At 49.5% G+C, this 22,901-nt stretch overlaps 1 protein-coding gene and 1 long non-coding RNA gene across 5 annotated transcripts in view; one reads left to right on the plus strand and one right to left on the minus strand.

Annotated features, from left to right (window-relative positions):
- Positions 1-22,901, plus strand: part of LOC140421280 (phosphatidylinositol-3-phosphate phosphatase MTMR1-like) — a 94,371-nt gene that overhangs the window by 14,488 nt on the left and 56,982 nt on the right. Inside the window, exons 3-8 of one of the 4 annotated variants that reach the window (XM_072505869.1) lie at positions 1,030-1,053; positions 8,169-8,237; positions 9,656-9,731; positions 11,288-11,382; positions 13,448-13,549; positions 14,559-14,660. In XM_072505869.1, the coding sequence (XP_072361970.1) occupies positions 1,030-1,053; positions 8,169-8,237; positions 9,656-9,731; positions 11,288-11,382; positions 13,448-13,549; positions 14,559-14,660 (468 nt within the window). Of the gene's footprint in view, positions 1-1,029; positions 1,054-8,168; positions 8,238-9,655; positions 9,732-11,287; positions 11,383-13,447; positions 13,550-14,558; positions 14,661-22,025; positions 22,110-22,901 lie in introns of all 4 variants that reach the window. The other 3 variants (XM_072505868.1, XM_072505867.1, XM_072505870.1) reach the window with 3 other exon arrangements.
- Positions 5,702-8,525, minus strand: LOC140421283 (uncharacterized). Its single transcript, XR_011946707.1, has 3 exons — positions 8,341-8,525; positions 7,548-7,644; positions 5,702-5,925 (listed from the first exon to the last, which is right to left on the minus strand). It is a non-coding gene; the product is annotated as an uncharacterized lncRNA (long non-coding RNA).

Genomic DNA, 22,901 nt, shown 5'->3' on the forward strand with positions numbered 1-22,901 from the left:
TTCCCAGGATTTACATGAGGGCCTCTATCATCGAGGCAGATTTCCTGATGTGTACCATTGGGTGAGTTTCCCCTGATGATTTCACCAATTGCGCACCTCAGTTATTCAGATGATAGGGCTTCCTGCTGCAGGCATGTGATGCCTCTGTATGTCTAAGCCTAGACCTGTAAACAGTCAGAGACCTTTTGCAGTTTCTTTCCACTCTCCTCATGATGTCCCGCTTGGCGGCCTATCTCTGGGTTGCCATGACTCCTCATTTACACAGATTGAGGGCTCAGGATTGTAACTACAGAACTGAGGAACGATGAATAAAAGTGGCCACATCACCTTTGTGTCTGCCTGAGGAGGATTTAACTTGAGCTTTGTGAGCAGTTGGAAGCTGTTCGGGAGGAGTGTGATTGAGGCCCATGAGATGTGACATCAAAGGTTTTGCTGTGTTACTGCAGTTCCATTTCTTTAATCTTTCATTTTCTGTTCGGCTGAATAGGAAACCTGCTCCCAAGCTTCTGGCAATGCTGCTGATGGAAGGAGAACAAGAGCAGCAGCAAGTGGCTTCTGACTTGTGCTTAGTGTTCACCATCAGGAACTCTCTGTACAGGGAATTGTAAACAACAGGCCACATCCTGTCTCTCTCTCTCTCTCTCTTACAGTGCCTTCGAGTACTGCTGTATTTAAGCATTGTGTTAACCCTGTTCACATGCCGCTGGGAAAGCTGTGTGATTGCAGTGCGCATCAGGACTACCACACAGATCAAAAGGAGTACAGCTATGCTGCCTGCTCTTGTCCTCACTGCTAGATTTTATTTAATCCTGCAGGCCCCTTCTGAATTATTTATGCTAAATCAATGACTATGGTACAAAAGCTGCCAGGAAGCTGGAGAGTTACATTGTGGATTTCACTGCATAGACCTGAACAATGTTATTTTACTCCTCATGTTGGTTGATTGTGATGAGCAGGATTCAATGTTGGGAGAGATGACCGGCGTACCAAGCTTTTATTGATTTCTTGTTAATGTATTTTAACTAACAGGTTTTCAGGAGGCCTGATCTAAGGGTAAGGATGAAACAAATCAGGAACATAGGCTTATTTTCTTTCCCGTTTGTCTCTTGTACTCTGATGCAAAGCTTCCAGCGTGTGTTCAGCCTCATGTTCCCTGTTTGTTTTAGTGTCAGTGCGACTTTTACATGTCTCGCCGCCTCTTATTGAAGTGGGATTTTCGACTTGTGCAATGCTTATTAAAAATGCCATTTATCAAGTTGATGTGTGTGCAACTCTTGTGGCGACTGGCAGGGTAAGGAGTTTGTTCTCATGCAGTGTTATCTCCGTTCCAAGCACGTAATTTTGTAGCAGATCTCAACTATCCCCTTGTCCCTTAAATCGAAGCTTGTCGCTCTGGTGAAAATTGGCTAGAACATATCATTCCCAAATCATTTTCCAAATCTCTCTGAATTTTGCAACATTGCTTGTGTCAACTGCTGTTTAAACAATCGTGGAGTAATTTAAATTGTGCAATTTCAAATGTCTGTGTGGGGAACCACTCTTCAAGACAAACACAGCTCCATGAGCCACACCGAAAATACTGACACAGGCCTGCTGACAACACCAAATTAAGGGCATTTGTTTTTTTTTAAAAAAATTTAAAACATAAATTTAGAGTACCCAATTCTTTTTTCCCAATTAAAGGGCAATTTAGCGTGGCCAATCCACCTACCCTGCACATCGTTTTGGGTTGTGGGAGTGAGACCCACGCAGATATGGGGAGAACGTGCAAACTCCACATGGACAGTGACCCACACGGACAGTGACCCGGGGCCGGGTCACTTGTCGTATGAGGAACGGTTGAGGACTCGTTGAGGGTCTGTACTCGTTGGAGTTTAGAAGGATGAGGGGGGGATCTTATTGAAACTTACAGGATACCACAAGGCCTGAACAGAGTGGATGTGGAGAGGATGTTTCCACTTGTAGGAAAAACTAGAACCAGAGGACTCAGTCTCAGACTAAAGGGACGATCCTTTAAAGCAGAGATGAGGAGGAATTTCTTCAGCCAGTGGTGAATTTGTGGAACTCTTTGCTGCAGAAGGCTGTGGAGGCCAAATCACTGAGTGTCTTTAAGACAGAGATAGATAGCTTCTGGATTAATAGGGGATCAGCGGTTATGGGGAGAAGGCAGGAGAATGGGGATGAGAAAAATATCAGTCATGATTGAATGGCGGAGAAGTCTTGATGGGCCAAGTGTCCTAATTCTGCTTCTATGTCTTATGGTCTATGGTCATCGGTGCCATGAGGCAGTAGGAAGGACATATGGTCAACCCTGAGAAAGACAGTGACAAAATGCAAGAAGATGGTAAATAATCTGCAGAATGGATGTGCAATCGCCAAATGAATTGCAGTGTATAAGATGAGATATATAAGTCCCGAAATAAGTGCTTGTTAGGTGTGTTGGACATTCTGAATTCTCCCTCAGCGTACCCGAACAGGCGCCGGAGTGTGGCGACTAGGGCATTTTCACAGTAACTTCATTGCAGTGTTAATGTAATAATAAAGATTATTATTAGTATTATATGCTGAATTTTGTTAGAAAGAAAACGAAGGTAATGTGCTCCTTGGAAAATAGTCTAAATGGGCTAGAAGAGTAAAGATATCACGGCTTTGGACACACATCACTAAAACTAGGCACAGTTCAATAAGGCCTTAAACATAGCAAAGCATGGGTGTTCATTTCTAGAAGAGTGGAATTCAAAAACAGAGAAACTGTGGTTAAAAAATGGACAAATAGGACCAAGTAACCTGTTTGGTGCTGTTCGTTTTATGTTAAATCTCTTCAAATATTGACACTGTCCTGTGATCCACGTTGAAAATATTGACACCCTCCTGGTGATAGTCTCTCCAAATAGTGACGTTTGTAGAAATTGGATTGGATTGGATTGGATTTGTTCATTGTCACATATACCGAGGTACAGTGGAAAGTATTTTTCTGCGAGCAGCTCAAACAGATCATTAAGTACATGAAAAGAAAGTAAAATAAAAAGAAAATACATAATAGGGCAACACAAGGTTCACAATGTAAATACATAGACACAGACATCGGGTGAAGCATACAGGAGTGTAGCACTAATCAGGTCAGTCCATAAGAGGGTTGTTTAGGAGTCTGGTAACAGCGGGGAAGAAGCTGTTTTTGAATCTGTTCGTGCATGTTCTCAGACTTTTGTATCCTGCAAGAAATATTGACACACTGCCCAGAACCCCCTCTCCAAGTATTGATGCAATACAATGAAATCAACTAACAATGAGACCTGGGGAATATGTGCACTAGTTGTTGGGCCTGAAGAGAAAGTGGTTAAAAAAGCCTACGGGATTCAAGGCTTTCTAAATCGATGCATAAAGTACAAAAGATAGGAAGTTATTGTGAACCTTTCCAAAACACTGATTCAGCCTCAACTGGACTGTTGTGCACAACTCAAGACACAGGTCTTTAGGAAGGATGATGATTCCAAATAGATTTATTACAATGGTGGTACAGTGGTTAGCACCTCTGCCTCACAGTGCCAGGGACCCGGGTTCAATTCCAGCCTTGAGCCTTGAGTGACTGACTGTGTGGAGTTTACACTTCCTGTGGGTTTCCTCTGGGTGCTCCAATTCCTTCCCACAGTTCAAAGATGTGCAGGTTAGGTGGATTGGGCACGCTAAATTGCCCCAAAGTGTCCAGAGATGTGCATATTAGGTGGCATTATTTTGGGGGGTGCGTAGGTAGGGTGTTCTTTCAGAGGGTTGTGCAGATAGGCCGAATGGTCTCCTGCACTGTAAGGAATTTTATGGCTTCAGGGATGAGGGACTTCAGTTACGTGGATGGAGATGAGGGACTTCAGTTACGTGGATGGAGATGAGGGACTTCAGTTACGTGGATGGAGATGAGGGACTTCAGTTACGTGGATGGAGATGAGGGACTTCAGTTACGTGGATGGATTATAGAAGCTGGAGGTGTTCTCCTTCGAGAAGAGAAGGTTGCAAAAAATTTGTAGACGTATTCAAAATTGTGTGAGGTCTAGATAGGTTTTTAAAATTTGTTCATGGGACCTGGCTGTCGCTGGGCCAGCTTTTATTATCCATCCCTAATTGTCAGTAAAGAGTCAAACACATGGCTGTGGAGTCTGGAATCACATGTAGGCCAGACGAGGTAAGGATGACAAGATTTCCTTCCCGAAAGGACATTAGTGAACCAGATGGACATCATTAGACTTTTAATTCTAGATTTTTATTGAATTCAAATTTCACCATTTGTAGTGGTGGGATTTGAACCTGGGTCTCTGGTTTACTAGTCCAGTGACAATACCACTACGCCACCGACTCCCCCTACAGAGTAGACGAAGAGAACCTGTTCCTACTAACAGAAGGGTCCAGAACCAGAGGGCACTGAGATAAAGTATTCACCCTGGTAAAAGAACCAAAGGTGACACGAGGAAAAATGATTTCACGCGGCAAGTGGTTCGGATCTGGAATGCACTGCTTGACAGGGTGATGGAGAGAGATTCAGGCGACACTTTCAGAAGAGGAATACTTGAAAGGAAAAGGGAATCAGGGCTACGGTTAAAGGATGGGGCACTGCAACCGAGGTCTCAGGTTCGATCCCAGGCTCTGGGTCACTGTCCGTGTGAAGTTTGCACATTCTCCTCGTGTTTGCGTGGGTTTCGCCCCCACAACCCAAAGATGTGCAGGCTAGGTGGATTGGCCCCTTAATTGGAAAAAATGAATTGGGTACTCTAAATTCTTTTTTTTTAAAGCAGTGCTAACCACTGTGCCACCATGCTGCCCTAGATTGTTGCTTCCTAATAGAGAATTATATTTGTTGTTTCTAAATAATAATTATAATAATAATCTTTATTGTCACAAGTAGGCTTACATTAACATTGCAATGAAGTTCCTGTGAAAAGCCCCTAGTCACCACATTCCGGCACCTTTTTGGATACATGAAGGGAGAATTCAAAATGTCCAAATTACCTAAGTGCCAGCACATGCCAAACTACAATACTGTGTATTGTTAGGTGAATTGTTAGGTGAATTGGACATTCTGAATTCTCCTTCTGTGTACCTGAACCTGTTGTTTCTAAATAATAATTAGAATACAATGTTAATGTAAGCCTACTTGTGACACTATTGAAGATTATTATTATGATTGTTAGTGACAGCCCTGAGAAAGTAGTGTCCTCCAGCCCTGTAAGTAAAAGGATCTGGCACACATAGGGTAAATGTGCGACTGAGTACATTAATTGAGGGAAATCACAACTTTTTAAATCCAGCCAAAGGCAAGCAAAAGCTGGATTCAACGAATTTTTGGCTTTAAACATAAACGCTGAGCAAGCGAACTGCCCGATCGCCATTGTAGCGGAGCCCCCCAAAACCGACCAGAGCGGGGGAATTGCATTGTCTTCAAGTGAACAGTTCCGCCATCCTGAAACTTTAGAAGCTTTGAAAACAGTACCGACACTTTAAATACTGCAACCGTGGCTCGGAATTCCACACTCCCAAATCAATTCGGACTAATCCAAGGGTGCAGATTGATCAAATAATTGGGGGTTTTGAAGGAAAAGATTCCTAAGATACGGCATTACTTCGGGTTTAAACAAAAAGTCAGAAGTAGAGCGGCTTAACACATTACTTGGTCGGCCTGATTACAGAAGGCATTACTGCAAGACAGGGAATCAAATTTTAAGAAGTATTAAAATCTTTCAACATTTATTTCAGTCTTAAGAAGCAATAAAATAGTCGAGAACTAAATTTAACAAGCGGGGCCAGCAGCCAGGAGAATCTGCCGATTCATTCATCAATGATCTGTACAGGATGGCAAAAAGTTACAAATATGGAGACTTAAAATCAGAACTCGTCAGAGACAGGACAGTGGTAGGAGCAGCAGATGACTGACTCGCTGACCTGCAAAAAAAAAAGGAAGATTTAACCCTGGAAAAGGCAACTCTGATGTTTAGAAAGTCAGAGCTCCGTGAGCAGCACAGAAACATTTTAAGCTGATTAAATAAACCACGGTGCCAAGGCCAACCCACAGTCGAGCTAGTTTAAAAAATTTTTTTTAAAGTGCCCAATTCATTTTCTTTCATCTAAGGGACAATTTTAGCATGGCCAATCCACCTAGCTGCACTACTTTGGGTTGTGGGGGTGAGACCCACGCAGACACTGGTGAATGTGCAAACGTCACACGGACAGCGACCCTGGGATCAAACCTAGGTCCTCGACGCCGTGAGGCAGCGGTGCTAACCACTGTGCCACCGTGCCGCCCCACAGTTCAGCTAGTTCAGCACCAAAAACACAAGGGCACTCCAGGCTAATGGAAATGATATCCAAACCGGCCAGCAGAGTGATCATGCCAATGCTGTGGAGCCAAGCGTCCACACAACTGAGATCAGTGTCCTACAACCTCAGTTCAGTGCTTTCAGTTCAACAGGATTGGATACTATGGCAATCGGTGCAGGGCACAAACTGTGAAACTGGTAGCGATAATGTAGTAATGACAATGTAAATGTATGATAGTAAATTATTAAGACATAAATGTAGTAATGACAATGTAAATGTATGATAGTAAATTATTAAGACATAAGATAAACTGTAATCACTTGAACTAAATTGGACAATGACTTGGGGGAGGTATATTATAAGGGTCTTCCACATAAAGGGCTGATGTGGGACTGAGTACAGCACCATCCACACAGTCAGTCTAGTGTTGGACAGAGCCATGTGCACCAGCAAGCCTGGAGACAGCTCCTAGTTCGTACCCATTACTGTATACTTGTAAATAGTTAGTAAAGACTTACAGTTAACCTACATATGACTACGAAGACTTCTTCAGACCTACCAAACTGTAACCAACAACTTGCAACAAGCCCCAGGATAAGCACTGTGCAAATTCTCCCAACATATTTTGGAGGGGAGATGGATTGGATGGCGAGCATGGAGGAGATACTGTTTTATTCGTTTTTCTAACAAATATAGTAGAATGGCAACGTTTCTCTCACTATCAGTTAGCTGTTCAGTCGTGGGACATCATGGCAATCTGGGCATGTCCATGCACTATGAAAAAATGAAATGAAAATCGCTTCTTGTCACAAGAAGGCTTCAAATGAAGTTACTGTGAAAAGCCCCTAGTCGCCACATTCCGGCGCCTGTTCGGGGAGGCTGTTATGGGAATTGAACCGTGCTGCTGGCCTGCCTTGGTCTGCTTTCAAAGCCAGCGATTTAGCCCTATGCTAAACAGCCTCTAAAATGATGAAATTCAGACATTGCTGCCATCGCTGAAATTCCTGTGTTGTGACCCTACCAGAACACAGAAACGCCATTGTGAGATTTAGTCTAAATTCAAATTGTTCACAGCAATATGGGAAAATTCTGTCTGTGACAACCTGGTTGTACCCTAGACTTAATATAGCCTGGAAGTAGAACTTTGACTAATAGTGACTTGCAAACGTGATTGTAGCCTTTCGCCCGATGTTCACAGCACAGGGGTTGCCTGTATTTCCACAAAGCTGTCTAGTATGACTTCCTACCTGATGTTATTCATCATCGAGGATACAGTGTCAGCTGTTGGTTTTCTGTCCGGTTTTAGAAATGCTTGGTGAGCTCTGCGATCCATTGATTCTAAAGCTGGCGAATAGCAAAATCCGTTGAGAAACCTTGTTAATGCAGTCCTCGCAAATTGACTGATGGCTTTGAATCGTCACACGCCCAACAGCAAGCCAATTATGAAATGTCAAATTTTAAAAAAAGACACTGAGACTTTTAAAATGCAGCAACATCCAAGCAGAGCACATAAGCACATGCAACCAAGGGTGGAACCGTTCCAAACCGAAAGGCAGAAATCTCCCCATTCATTTCATATATACAATTCATGCTATTTCCCACCACCCTTTTGGATTTTAATTGCTAGATATAAACTGGTTCATATGTTTTAAAAGAAAATTGCTTTAAATTTCAATGCTTTACTAAAAAAATTGTTTTACTTTCTGTGTATCTATAAACTCTATAAAACTGCTCCCTTTGACGTGTGCTTGCTCTTCCCTTTACTGTAGTGTTGCATGTAAACTGTAACATTCGTTGCCTCTTACCTTGTGCATGCTTCCCCTCCCTCCCAAACCTGTGCTTCCCCCACTGCTGACGTTGATCTGCAGGAGAATCAGGATGGATGTAATGGGTCCTGTCCTTCTGATGCTGACCCTGAACTGGGTGTACACACCTTGGCAAGTGGCAATTTTCTTTATTGAAAATGTGTGATTTCCCCCCCCCCCCCCCCCTTCTTTGATCTATAGCTGAGAGTACAGACTTCAGCTAACCAGCACCTACCAATGAATGAATTGCATGCAGGTATTTTGGTTTCTGAATCAAAGCAAAAAGCCATGTAAGCAAACTGCTCTCTCATTTCAGATCAAAAGTACTGGTTTTGTGTTGCATGTTTCCGTGTTCTCGCTCCTTCCAGTAGGACAGTGCTACTCTGAATTGGGCGGGTTCAAACGCCACTCAAGTCATTTTGATTTGCCATTTACTGTATTCTAGTTAAATGAAATTACGCTCAACAGATCGGCGGTCACTTTCCAGTTGCAACATAAAATTGAAACAAAAAAGCATAATTTTAAAAACAATTCTTGAGCCCGTGCCCAGACCAGTGTGAACGACTCTTTATGAAGCAATTTGCCTTCAGATTAGTGATCTGCACCTGGTTCAGATTTGCAGTGTTCGACCTTGTTATTGAGACAAATCATTAACTGTGCAGTGCTTTCTAACACGGCATTATATGAGTGTGTATGTTTGTGAAATGGAATGTTTATATATTGGAATAAATGCTTCAGTAAGGTAACTCATTAGCTTGATTTAATAGAGCAATTGGGCTGCTTTGCTATAAAATTCAATGCAGTTTAGGCAAAAGGAAAATGGCTCATAGCATGCTTTGAAGGTTTGGCTGTTCATCTGCATTCACACCATGCAAGAGCATGTTTAATGTTAATTCAGTTATGTTAAATGACTGTGGGCACTGTGTAAATTCAAATGTTTTAGCATTCTGTGCCTTATCCACAGAATGGGCTGCAGTTATCCATCATAGAATAGGCAGAAACGTTAGTATATTCTGTCAGTAAACTGCCAGGCAAAGATTTACACACTAAAAAGGTGTGAAAGGCCAATAGCCTTCTGTTAAGATAAGTTAAGGTGAAGGTGGACTTTAGCTTGGAAGCGTGTCCCGGAATGGATCCAAGAATATGGGTGGTTAAATTTTAGTGCCACTTTTGGATGGCTGTGACAGAGAAAGCTGTGGCAAAGTAAAATGCACACTGGAGCTGTTCACTCATTTTGTAACCTGCCATGAGACACTTGTTGCAACTCCCCAATTATCCTGTAATGCACTTGCTCTTTCAGAGAGTCTGAAATATATTTTAAAAAATAGCATGATTTTAGTTTGGAATCGGTGAAAAAGCTTCAAGTGAAATTGCCAAGCGGGTTTTAGAGAGGGAGCTATGACGGGTTTAATTGCCTGCTTCTCAGATTGTTAGGTAATACTGGAATTAAGAAAGATAGGGAGGGAAGGAAGGGTCATGATAAAAAGTATACAGAGAAGACGAGGTTGACGGGTGAGCTGCGCCTTTAACTGGATTTGGTTAATTGTCAGGTGCTAAGGGATGGAAATAAACTGGCTCAAATGGAGGAGGCACCGCTGTTTCCAGGGGAAGCTATTACAGCGATCGGTAAGTGCTGACTCATTTTACCTATGCTTATGAGTCTTGTTCCAACCTATTTTTACAGACACTTAATATTGGTATTCATCAAAAAGAATTGGCATGTTATATATTATTGGCTACCATATTTAGGGGTCCTTAACGCAAGTGAAAAAGGTGGCTGAGAACTGAGCTCAGGGGCCATTGTTTTAAGTGTATTATGGTTGTTTGATGCCTTAAGCGAAGTCTCACATTATACCAAGTTCGTATAATAATTAGATTTTTTTTTTACTGTACTTTCATAAAATGACGTTTTTGGATCATATTGGCCCTGCAATAATTGGAATGATTTACCATTGATGTTTAAATGTGTTGTGCAGTCAAACATGATTCCTGAATAATCTATATATCGAAGGATGTGCAGGATAAGTAGATTGGCCGTGCTAAATTGCCCCTAAGTGTCCAAAGGTTGGGTGGGGTTATGGGGATAGGGTGGGGGATTGGGCCTAGGTAGGGTGCTCTTTCGGAGGGTCGGTGCAGACTCGATGGGCTGAATGGCCTTCTTTTGCACTGGAGGGATTCTATGATGAGCTTTTATTAGTTTCCCCACCCTGCCTCAGTTTTTGCTCCTGCTTTCCTGCAGGCAGGGAATAATTGGGATCTAGTTCCATCGTACTGAAATCTCTACTCACCTTGTGTAAGCTAGGGAAGTGAGAGTCAACAGGCTATTCAACCGTGTTGTTTCAGGCCCGATCATTTCCCAGCAGCAATCAGTGGATAGTGAGAGTAGTGAATTCCTGGTTCTCCCTCCACCCTGCTTCCCCTGGAAACTGGGGAGAGGGAAGGAGCTTATTGCTATCCAGGCTACAGTCAGTACTGACCAAAGAACAAATCTAAGATTGCCTGGCCTCTTCCACACTAGGCAGTGCATGCACAAGTGGAGCTCTGGGGGAAGTCTGTGCCAATTAAATACTTCTTTAACAAACTTCCAATAATTCAGAAGTCTTATCACCTTGTCCTCGCTGACAAATATCCTCACTCTCATTGACCCATCTGCCCCATCACTCCATCCTCATTACATTCATTGGCTCCTGGGCTCCAACTATCAGCTTCAAGATCTCCATCCTCCAAAGTCTTACTCCACAATTAGCTGTCAAGTGATTTGATGCAGGGGCAGGTAAATGAATTTGAAATACAGATCAGTCAGAATCTAATTAAACAACAAAACAGGGTCAAGGGTCTGCATTGCTTACTGCTGATCATATGTTAACCCATTTGGGTAAAGCTACAGTAGTTGAGGCGTCTGTTCTTGAATTTGAATGATTGCACTCAATTTCAACTCCTTTGGAATTCCGTCTGTTCCCCTTGTTAGCCAATCCCAACTCCAGGTTTCTCTATGTTGTGTTTCCTTGTGACGCACTTTGTGCTGTGTGTGTTATTAATGCAAGGAGCACTTAATAATTGTAGAGTGGTAGGTCCTGGATACAGGCAGGGCAGTGAGGAGTACAGCAATTCCTGTTTGCTGCATATGCAAAATGATTCAGGCAGAATAAAATGGACGAATAAGAAATCTGTTTACTCCCCAGCCAAAGACGTCACGTACATCTGTCCTTTCATTGGGGCCATTAGTGGAACACTTACTGTGACCGAATACAAATTGTACTTCAAAAGCGTGGAGAGGGTAAGTTAAACAAGACTGATGTTGTGCGCTTCGCTGAGTTTAATGAAATCCTGTATGTGCTTCATAGAGTTTAATGAAATCCTGAAAGCAAGCGCTAAGGCCAGGTCTTTGCACCTCCTCTATATCTTAAGGTTACGTAGCACCTGTGAATGTGTTGGGATTTTACATTTAACATTGTCAACTACAAACCCAAATTTCAAGCAGTTTTATCCTCAGGACTGACTCCGACAATGAACGGTGTTAAACTTTTCTGAATTCCATTGAGTGGAAAGATTTAAGAGAAAATTTGTAAATTGCACCTATATTCTCTGGAGCTGAGAAGAATGAGAGGGGATCTCAATGAAATCTATCAAATTCTGAAAGTGTTTGATACACTTGATGCTGAGAGATTGTTTCTGCTGGTCGGGGAATCTAAAACACAGGGACACTGTCTCTGGATAAGGGGCCCGATCATTTGGGAGAAATTACTTCACTCACAGGGTTGTGAATCTTCAAAATTCTCTATCCCAGAGGATTACGGCTGCTCCATTGTTAATTACGTTTAAGGCTGAGACAGATGGATTTTGGTCTCTGGGAATCAAGAGCAATGCGGAGCGGGGATGGGGAGGAAAGTGGGGTTAAAGCCTAAGAGCAACCATGATTGTATTGAATGGTGGAGCACGCTCCAAGGCCATTTGGTCCACTCCTGTTATTTCTTGTGTTCTTGTCTGTTTCTGCAAGAGACAACAATGCCATGTGCCATTTCTATTTCATTTTCTATTGACCTATTTAAAAAAAATATATATATATATATATATATTTACTGCTTTTATATCTCCTTTGTTCTGTCAAGTGTGTCTTGCTATATATTGCTTCTCAGCCTAGGGGATCGTAGGGTCGCCTGATTGTAAGGTTCTTACCAGGGGATCTTTCCTGGTGTCCCATTGGGGAGTGTGTCACCTTGCTGATCTACTAAATGATGTTCTGGAGGGAGACCCAATATATGATGCACAATGAATGTTTGTGGCTCCTCACAAGACCACCTGGAGCCAATTTAGCATAGCCAATCCACCTGCACATCTTTGGACTGTGGGAGGAAACCGGAGCACTCGGAGGAAACCCACGCAGACACGGGGAGAATGTGCAAACTCCACACAGTCGCCCGAGGTCGGAATCAAACCCGGGTCCCTTGCACTGTGAGGCAGCAGTGCTAATCACCGTTCTACCCTTCTTGAAGTGTAGTCTCTATGCTCCCTATTCCAGCAACACCCTCCAGCCCTCAGTCAACCAATTGTGGCCTTCAGTTGCCTGAACCTCAAGCCCTGAAATTCTACGTCCTGTAAGATGTTGTGTCTCGGTTGGTTAGCTCATCAACTGTCTCATATGGCTCAGTGTCAAATTTTATCTTAATGCTTTTATGAAGCACCTTGTGACATTTTATTATGTAAAAGGTGCTGTATAAATGCAAGTTTTTGTTCTTGTTGTTGTAATTAAAGAAACTCCGCAGCCAGTCTGGGCACAGTAAACTCCCACAAACGAGGAGACACTGAGAAAGTAATCTGTTTTTAGCGAATACTGCGTGAGGGATAAAGACACCTCAACAGACGAGGAAGCGGCAGGAGGGGGGGCGGTTATGGTTGAGTGGAGAGACTTAAGTAGAACAACAAAAAATTCCACCCAGTTTCTCTCAGATTTACTATTTAGTGCAAATCATCCCTCAAGGGTAGTACAGTGGTTAGCACAGTTGCTTCACGGCTCCAGGGTCCCAGGTTCGATTCCCGGCTGGGTCACTGTCTGTGCGGTGTCTGCATGTTCTCCCCGTGTCTGCGTGGGTTTCCTCCGGGTGCTCCGGTTTCCTCCCACAGACCAAAGATGTGCGGGTTAGGTGGATTGGCCATGATCAATTGCCTTTAGTGTCCAAAACATGTTAAGTGGGGGTTACTGGGTTACGGGGATAGGGGAGATACATGGGCTTCAGTAGGGTGCTCTTTGTAAGGGCTAAGGCAGACTCGATGGGCCGAATGGCCTCCTTCTGCACTGTAAATTCTATGATTCTATGACTTAAAGATTTGTATTTATAAACTAGGACCCCCCTTTCACCCTCGATGTTCCACTTGGAGTTGTGAATCGAATTGAAAGGATTGCTGGCATTCAAGAGAATTCCTGTGGCCTGGAAATTGTGTGCAAGGTAATATGTCTCCTGTTTGCGATATATCTACTGGAGGAAAAGATTACAAGGACGTAGTAGCCATGGTGCAGCTATGTAAAGCTGGTTAGACCACACCTGGACTATTGTGAGCAGTCCTGGGCACAACCAGACCTGGGCGCAACACCCTAAGGAAGGATATATTGGCTGTGGAGGGAATTTATCACAGATTTATCAGAAAGAGACCTGGATTCCGAGTGTTGAGAAATAACACAAACTGGGGTTGTACTCCCTGGAATGTTTACGGTTAAGGTGTGATTTGATTGAAGTTTTCAAGATCTTAAGGGAGGAATAGACTGTGTGCACAGAGAAACAATCTCTGCTGGATGAGGAGGAGTCTGGAACTAGGGACATTAGTCTGTCTCGAATTTTCAGACTTTCAGGAATGAAATTAGGAAATGCTTCTTCAAACAAAGGGTCGCAGAAGTTTTGAACTCTCTTCCCCTAATGCCAGTCGATGCTAGATCAATTGTTAGTTTTAAAAGTGACGCTGATAGATTTTTGTCAGCTAAAGGTGTTAAAATTTGTGGGGTAGAAGCAGGTATATATGGAGCTAGTTGCAGATTGGCCGGGATCTCTGTGAACAGATTTGAGGGGCTGAATGGCCCGCTCCTGTTCCAGTATATGGCGGTGTGAAACCAGTTGGTGAGCAATGTTGACAGCAGAGCAAATTCTACAATAAAGTTGTTGCATTCTCTCAGAAAATGAAGTGTCCGTTGAACTTTTCAACTGCCTTCCTATTTTTTTGTTCCCCAGAATTATTGTCTTAATTTTGCACTGTTCAGCAATTTTACAATCATCTACAGTTGCCTTCATTGTACAGAACAATGCAAAGTGCTGTCTTGTTCGGTAAAGTTTGTAGCTGCAATTCTCAACTTTGTGTCGGAAAAGCTAAAGTACAATCAGGCCACACGTGTATCAAACCTTTTTAAGCTTTGTATTTATACTTCTGGACATTATTAGATTTGACGCTTTCCAACTATCTTAACAGGATATGAGAAATCTGCGGTTTGCTTACAAACAGGAAGAGCATGGTAAACTTGAGATCTTTGAGAACCTAATGCAGTTTGCCTTTCCTGTCTCCAAGAACTTGGTAAGTCTGTTTAGCGGCCTGGTGAGTTTGAATTGTGCAGTAGGTGTAACATCGATAGTTGCTTGACGAGCTACCCGATTTAAAAAAAAAAAAAAAAAAATTGCTGATAAATATTTGAATGTGCAAGTGCTTTTTATAGTACGCTGACAGGAAGTTAGAAGACACGGCTGTGTCTTATGTTTGCATGTAAGCTGTTGTGGGCGGTGCTTTTATCCCCATCATTGTTACATGAAGCTAAAGTTGTTGTCGTAGTGTCATTATGGTACAGGTGGATGCCATTTGCCCCATTGTGTTCGTTCTGCCTCTCTGTAGAGCAATCCAGCTCGTGGATCGTTGTCTTAAGTTATTTGTCCATTTCTTGTGTTCATTTCTCTCCTCAATACCCTCCGCTGGGCACGACTGACCTTCTACTAAGTGCCCATCATTCACTGAACACTGACCACCTGCAGATATTTGACCATGCGGGGTACCTCACAGATCTTGCCTGATGTTGGTACATATGCCCCCTCTGCCAGGAGCCAAAGGACACTGATCCAGACTGTGAACCTCCTCTAATTCCCACCAGCCACACGGCACTTCCACTGTCCACCAAAGCTCTGGGCTGGGATCAGAGTCGGTGCCCGCGTTGTTGAGTTGTCCAGTTGGAGAATAAATCTGCCCACCTTTTGTTCTGAATACTTTCAGACAATTGATGGGCCCTTAACATTTCTTTGACTGGAGAGAGCAGTTGTATGTCTGACCCGACAGGAATTTGTTGAAGGGAACACCACTTTTAGTATTTATTGACTATACAATATTCAGAAGTGCTGTGGCACTATCCTGCCTGCCTATTGTACCACTGCCGGATATCTATACATTCTCTTCTCTCCTGAAGTGGTCCCCTTGGGGAAAATTGCATTTTCTACAGGAAGTAAGAATGTTGTCCAAGTAAAATTAAACATGGAAATAAATGCTTGGAAGATTCATTGGACAAATTGCCGTGGCAAATCTGGAGATTTTAAAATGTCAGCAATTATGAATCATTTCAAAGAATGCCTTTCAAGGAATGCTTACATTTTTATTAACTTTGGGTTAACTTCAGACTGAGTACAATGAGGCCCCAGGTCTGAATCTGGTGGTTTCATTGGTCATATAGCTCTCTGGCTTTAAAAGGGCACCGTTCCGTTGTTTGGGGAGTTGTGGTGGGGGCGGTGGAATAGGACACTGAGGATTGCACTCTAATCTGCCGCACTCTACTGAACTGCAATGTAATTTGAGATCAGTGCCGCACTCAGTGCCTAATGGTGACAGGCCAGAGTTGTTCCCCAGAACTGTCCGTCACTATCAATCACTGGATACACAAACAAGATGTTTACTTTTCATTCTCGAGTGAAATTACCACTGCCAGCCCCACAGAGGCCCAGTGATCCCAGGGCGAGGTACTGCCAACTGCAGCACTGTCCAGAAGTGGGGGTGCTGCTGAAACCCATCATTTAACTTCAGGAAGAATAAAGGTCATGTGAAGCGGATTTATAGAAACCCGTAGACCTGTAAATGCCATTGGATAAGGGGAAGCAGCTGCACTTTTTTCTCCAAAGTCTAACGAAGTTCCAGGTTAAAACAGGTTTTATATGCATGCAAGTTAAAATTCTTTAAATTGAGTTCTGGTTGTAAGATTTTCACTGTGTTCATAGAATCGTAGAAAATAGGAGCAAGTAAAATTAATACTTTCAAATAAAGTAAAGACGAATTCGGGTCTGCGTAGTTTAAGTGTTGGAAAGATCCACTGAAACTATGCGAGTCACACATGACAAACGCTGAAATGACACCGGTCTGACACGCTGAGAGTCAATTTACTGCTGCAGATATTTGAATTTGCAAGAGCTTCGTAGTTCTGTTTAAATAATATAACCTGGGACAATTTTATGATCCAAGTAATCCCCGACATCTTAACTTTCAGAGAATAACTGGGTAAGCTCACTGTTGGAAGTGCTTTACTTCCAAAAGTGGCCCCTGCACAGGCCTCCGTCAGAAAACCATGGCCATTGACAGCTTGTCAACTCATCTGGCTGTAATATACCCAGGAGAAAGTGCTGACGAGCCCGGGTGTAGCTACATTGACACAGTTTTAGCTTCACAAACTAATTTTGTAGAAATTATTTTCCACACAATATAGGTAAATGTACCTCACATGTATGTTTAATTTACACACCTCTACCAAGCATTCATTGCGAAACTTACAGAGTTTGGAAATGTCGCATGAACTTATCTGACACATCGTCACATCTTGGTGCAGTTTGTAGCATTTTTGTCCAGTAGTTACAAATGATTCAGATTTGTCACCTGCCTGTTCTCCACCCAGAACATCCCCAGTCCCTGTTGTCCACCCAGACTGTTAACCCTAATAGTATCCAGTGGAGGAATGATACAGACAGAATCTTGTCTTGGTTCCCCACACCAAACTTAACACTCATTATCTGTCCTTAGGTAATTGTCAAAGGACACAATAGATAAGACATTGACACAGACCTCCTACCCTTTGGACACACTGGTTGAAGATATCTCGTATGTTAATCAAGTCTCTGGCGCAATTGGTCAGCTTGTTCACCTGTAATGTGCAAAGTTGGTGGATCGAGACCATCCAGGAACGGAACCTTCACTATTTATCTCCATCAACATTCATTGTCTCATATTTTGGGAATGTCTTTTGGTACAGTGACAGGAAGAAAATATCCCCTACCCTTCAACCTGCTGCTTCTGCCCTCCTCCTCAGCCCCACGACCCTTCCCTCCCCAGCCCCATCCACCATTTCGCTCTGTGGATCCATCTCCCCATCCACCTGACCCATCTCCCACAACCCACCTCCCCTTCCCCGTTCAGACCCATCTCCCCTTTCCCCCCGGCGACCCATCTCCCTTTTTCCATGACCCACTACCCCTCCCCCACCTCCCCACCCCCCTCCTACCCACCTCTCCTCCCCTCCCCCCTCCTCCCCGCTCAGAATTCCCCCCACCTCGCAACTCCCCCCCCCACCTTGCAACTTCCTCCACACTCACCACTCCCCCACAGGCCACATCCCCTCGCCCCTTCCCTTCACCACTGCCGCTCCCTCCGCATCACTCCCACACACGCCACTACCCCCTCGCCACTCCCCCCTCACCACTCCCCCTCGCTACTGCCCCCACCCAAACAGCCACTCCCTCCCCCGCTCGCCACTCCCTCCCCCGCTCGCCACTCCCTCCCCCGCTCGCCACTCCCTCCCCCGCTCGCCACTCCCTCCCCCGCTCGCCACTCCCTCCCCCCCTCGCCACTCCCTCCCCCCCTCGCCACTCCCTCCCCCCTCGCCACTCCCTCCCCCCCTCGCCACTCCCTCCCCCCCTCGCCACTCCCTCCCCCGCTCGCCACTCCCTCCCCCGCTCGCCACTCCCTCCCCCGCTCGCCACTCCCTCCCCCGCTCGCCACTCCCTCCCCCGCTCGCCACTCCCTCCCCCGCTCGCCACTCCCTCCCCCGCTCGCCACTCCCTCCCCCGCTCGCCACTCCCTCCCCCGCTCGCCACTCCCTCCCCCGCTCGCCACTCCCTCCCCCGCTCGCCACTCCCTCCCCCGCTCGCCACTCCCTCCCCCGCTCGCCACTCCCTCCCCCGCTCGCCACTCCCTCCCCCGCTCGCCACTCCCTCCCCCCCTCGCCACTCCCTCCCCCCCTCGCCACTCCCTAGCCCCTCGCCACTCCCTCCCCCCCTCGCCACTCCCTCCCCCCCTCGCCACTCCCTCCCCCCCTCGCCACTCCCTCCCCCCCTCGCCACTCCCTCCCCCCCTCGCCACTCCCTCCCCCCCTCGCCACTCCCTCCCCGCTCGCCACTCCCTCCCCCGCTCGCCACTCCCTCCCCCGCTCGCCACTCCCTCCCCCGCTCGCCACTCCCTCCCCCCCTCGCCACTCCCTCCCCCCCTCGCCACTCCCTCCCCCCCTCGCCACTCCCTCCCCCGCTCGCCACTCCCTCCCCCGCTCGCCACTCCCTCCCCCGCTCGCCACTCCCTCCCCCGCTCGCCACTCCCTCCCCCGCTCGCCACTCCCTCCCCCGCTCGCCACTCCCTCCCCCGCTCGCCACTCCCTCCCCCGCTCGCCACTCCCTCCCCCGCTCGCCACTCCCTCCCCCGCTCGCCACTCCCTCCCCCCTCGCCACTCCCTCCCCCCCTCGCCACTCCCTCCCCCCCTCGCCACTCCCTCCCCCGCTCGCCACTCCCTCCCCCGCTCGCCACTCCCTCCCCCGCTCGCCACTCCCTCCCCCGCTCGCCACTCCCTCCCCCCCTCGCCACTCCCTCCCCCGCTCGCCACTCCCTCCCCCGCTCGCCACTCCCTCCCCCGCTCGCCACTCCCTCCCCCGCTCGCCACTCCCTCCCCCGCTCGCCACTCCCTCCCCCGCTCGCCACTCCCTCCCCCGCTCGCCACTCCCTCCCCCGCTCGCCACTCCCTCCCCCCCTCGCCACTCCCTCCCCCCCTCGCCACTCCCTCCCCCCCTCGCCACTCCCTCCCCCGCTCGCCACTCCCTCCCCCGCTCGCCACTCCCTCCCCCGCTCGCCACTCCCTCCCCCGCTCGCCACTCCCTCCCCCGCTCGCCACTCCCTCCCCCGCTCGCCACTCCCTCCCCCGCTCGCCACTCCCTCCCCCGCTCGCCACTCCCTCCCCCGCTCGCCACTCCCTCCCCCGCTCGCCACTCCCTCCCCCGCTCGCCACTCCCTCCCCCGCTCGCCACTCCCTCCCCCGCTCGCCACTCCCTCTCCCGCTCGCCACTCCCTCTCCCGCTCGCCACTCCCTTTCCCGCTCGCCACTCCCTCCCCCGCTCGCCACTCCCTCCCCCGCTCGCCACTCCCTCCCCCGCTCGCCACTCCCTCCCCCGCTCGCCACTCCCTCCCCCGCTCGCCACTCCCTCCCCCTCGCAACTCCCTCCCCCGCTCGCCACTCCCTTTCCCGCTCGCCACTCCCTTTCCCGCTCGCCACTCCCTCCCCCGCTCGCCACTCCCTCCCCCGCTCGCCACTCCCTCCCCCGCTCGCCACTCCCTCCCCCGCTCGCCACTCCCTCCCCCTCGCCACTCCCTCCCGCCCTCGCCACTCCCTCCCGCCCTCGCCACTCCCTCCCGCCCTCGCCACTCCCTCCCGCCCTCGCCACTCCCTCCCCCCCATGCCACTCCCTCCCCCCCTCGCCACTCCCTCCCCCCCTCGCCACTCCCTCCCCCCCTCGCCACTCCCTCCCCCCCTCGCCACTCCCTCCCCCCCTCGCCACTCCCTCCCCCCTCGCCACTCCCTCCCCCCCTCGCCACTCCCTCCCCCCCTCGCCACTCCCTCCCCCCCTCGCCACTCCCTCCCCCCCTCGCCACTCCCTCCCCCCCTCGCCACTCCCTCCCCCCGCCACTCCCTCCCCCTCGCCACTCCCTCCCCCTCGCCACTCCCTCCCCCGCTCGCCACTCCCTCCCCCGCTCGCCACTCCCTCTCCCGCTCGCCACTCCCTCTCCCGCTCGCCACTCCCTCTCCCGCTCGCCACTCCCTCTCCCGCTCGCCACTCCCTCTCCCGCTCGCCACTCCCTCTCCCGCTCGCCACTCCCTCTCCCGCTCGCCACTCCCTCTCCCGCTCGCCACTCCCTCCCCCGCTCGCCACTCCCTCCCCCGCTCGCCACTCCCTCCCCCGCTCGCCACTCCCTCCCCCGCTCGCCACTCCCTCCCCCGCTCGCCACTCCCTCCCCCGCTCGCCACTCCCTCCCCCGCTCGCCACTCCCTCCCCGCTCGCCACTCCCTCCCCCGCTCGCCACTCCCTGCCCCGCTCGCCACTCCCTCCCCCGCTCGCCACTCCCTCCCCCGCTCGCCACTCCCTCCCCCGCTCGCCACTCCCTCCCCCGCTCGCCACTCCCTCCCCCCTCACCACTCCCCCCCCATGCCACTCGCCACTCCCCCCCTCGCCACTCCCCCCCCCTCGCCACTCCCCCCCCCTCATCATTCCCCCCTCTCGCCACTCCCCCCCTCGCCACTCCCCTCCTCGCCACTCCCTCCCCTCGCCACTCCCCCCCCTTGCCACTCCCCCCCCCTTGTCATTCCCCCCTCTTGCCACTCCCCTCTCGTCACTCCCCCCCTATCACTCCCCCCTCATCACTCCCCTCCCTCGTCACTCCCCCCTCGCCAATCCCTCCCCTCGCCTCTCCCCCCCTCGCCTCTCCCCCCCTCGCCACTCCCCCCCCCTCGCCACTCCCCCCCCCCTCGCCACTCCCCCCCCCTCGCTACTCCCCCCCCCTCGCCACTCCCCCCCCTCGCCACTCCCCCCTCGCCACTCCCCCCTCGCCACTCCCCCCCCTCGCCACTCCCCCCCCCTCGCCACTCCCCCCCCTCGCCACTCCCCCCCCCTCGCCACTCCCCCCCTCGCCACTCCCCCCCTCGCCACTCCCCCCCTCGCCACTCCCCCCCCTCGCCACTCCCCCCCCTTGCCACTCCCCCCCCTCGCCACTCCCCCCCTCGCCACTCCCCCCCTCGCCACTCCCCCCCCTCGCCACTCCCCCCCCTCGCCACTCCCCCCCCTCGCCACTCCCCCCCCTCGCCACTCCCCCCCTCGCCACTCCCCCCCCTCGCCACTCCCCCCCTCGCCACTCCCCCCCTCGCCACTCCCCCCCTCGCCACTCCCCCCCCTCGCCACTCCCCCCCCTCGCCACTCCTCCCCCTCGCCACTCCCCCCCCTCGCCACTCCCCCCCCTCGCCACTCCCCCCTCGCCACTCCCTCCCCCCCTCGCCACTCCCTCCCCCGCTCGCCACTCCCTCCCCCGCTCACCACTCCCTCCCCCGCTCACCACTCCCTCCCCCGCTCACCACTCCCTCCCCCGCTCGCCACTCCCTCCCCCGCTCGCCACTCCCTCTCCCGCTCGCAACTCCCTCCCCCTCGCAACTCCCTCCCCCGCTCGCCACTCCCTTTCCCGCTCGCCACTCCCTTTCCCGCTCGCCACTCCCTCCCCCCTCGCCACTCCCCCCCTCGCCACTCCCCCCCCTCGCCACTCCCCCCCTCGCCACTCCCCCCCCCTCGCCACTCTCCCCCCCCCCCCTCGCCACTCCCCTCCCACCTAGCACACCACTTACCCCCACCTGCCTCACCACTCCTCCCCCTCGCACTCCTCCCCCTCGCCACTCCTCCCTCTCCCCACCCACCTCGCCACTCCCCCCCCCCCCCCCCGGTGGAAATAGGAATATAGTAATTATAGGACCAGTAGAAGTCCCAATTGCTTGGTATTTATTGATCAAAACAGTTAGATTCCTAATTAACCCCATGTGGCTGACCTTGCTCTAAATTATGTATGATATGTTTGGTCCTAACGGTCTGTCTTGGTAAACTGGTGTTTTTTTTTGTCCCCTTCCAGCCACTGTTCGCATTGAAATATAAGGAGAACTACCCTGTCCAAGGCTGGAAGGTGTATGACGCAGTTGGAGAATATAAAAGACAGGTGTGTCATTCAGCTCCCTCCGTTCCACTACTTATTTTGTGCGGTGTAATTTTTTCTGTGTGAAGAACATTACCTAAACCTGATCTAATTGCAGTTTTACAAAATTTGAGCCACCATTTAAAAAAAAAAAATTTGGAGTGTCCAATTATTATTTTTCCAATTAAGGGGCAATTTAGCGTGTCCAGTCCACCTACCCTGCACATCTTTGGGGTTGTGGGGGTGAGACCCACGCAGACACGGGGAGAATGTGCAAACTCCACACGGACAGTGACCCAGAGTCAGGATCGAACCTGGAACCTCGGTGCCGTGAGGCCGCAGTGCTAACCACTGCGCCGCCGTGCTGCCTCAAAACCACCATTTTTGAGCTACAGATGGGAACGAGTGGGTTGGGATTCTGTCATTGCTGTTTTTCTTTCAGTTCTCGGTATGTGGCCAGGGATGCATTTATTGCTGCTCCTTGACTATCCTGAGATATCATACTACATCATAGATGCTATACAATGAAAGTTACTGTTGGCATGAGAAAATCATGAGCTGTCCACTTGTTGAGCTTTTTTTTATTCATTCAAGTTGGGTGGGCTTCGCTGACTAGCTCAGCATTTATTGCCCATCCCTAATTACCCTTGAGGAGGTGGTGGTGAGCTGCCTTCTTGAACTGCTGCAGTCCCTGCGGTGTAGTTACACCCACAGTGCTGTTAGGGAGGGATTTTGACACAGTGACAGTGGAGAAAGGGTGATATATTTCCACGTCAAGTGGTGAATGACTTGGAGGGGAACGTCCAGGTGGTGGTG

The sequence above is a fragment of the Scyliorhinus torazame genome, chromosome 5, assembly GCF_047496885.1.
Source record: "Scyliorhinus torazame isolate Kashiwa2021f chromosome 5, sScyTor2.1, whole genome shotgun sequence".
Classification (NCBI taxonomy): Eukaryota; Metazoa; Chordata; class Chondrichthyes; order Carcharhiniformes; family Scyliorhinidae; genus Scyliorhinus; species Scyliorhinus torazame.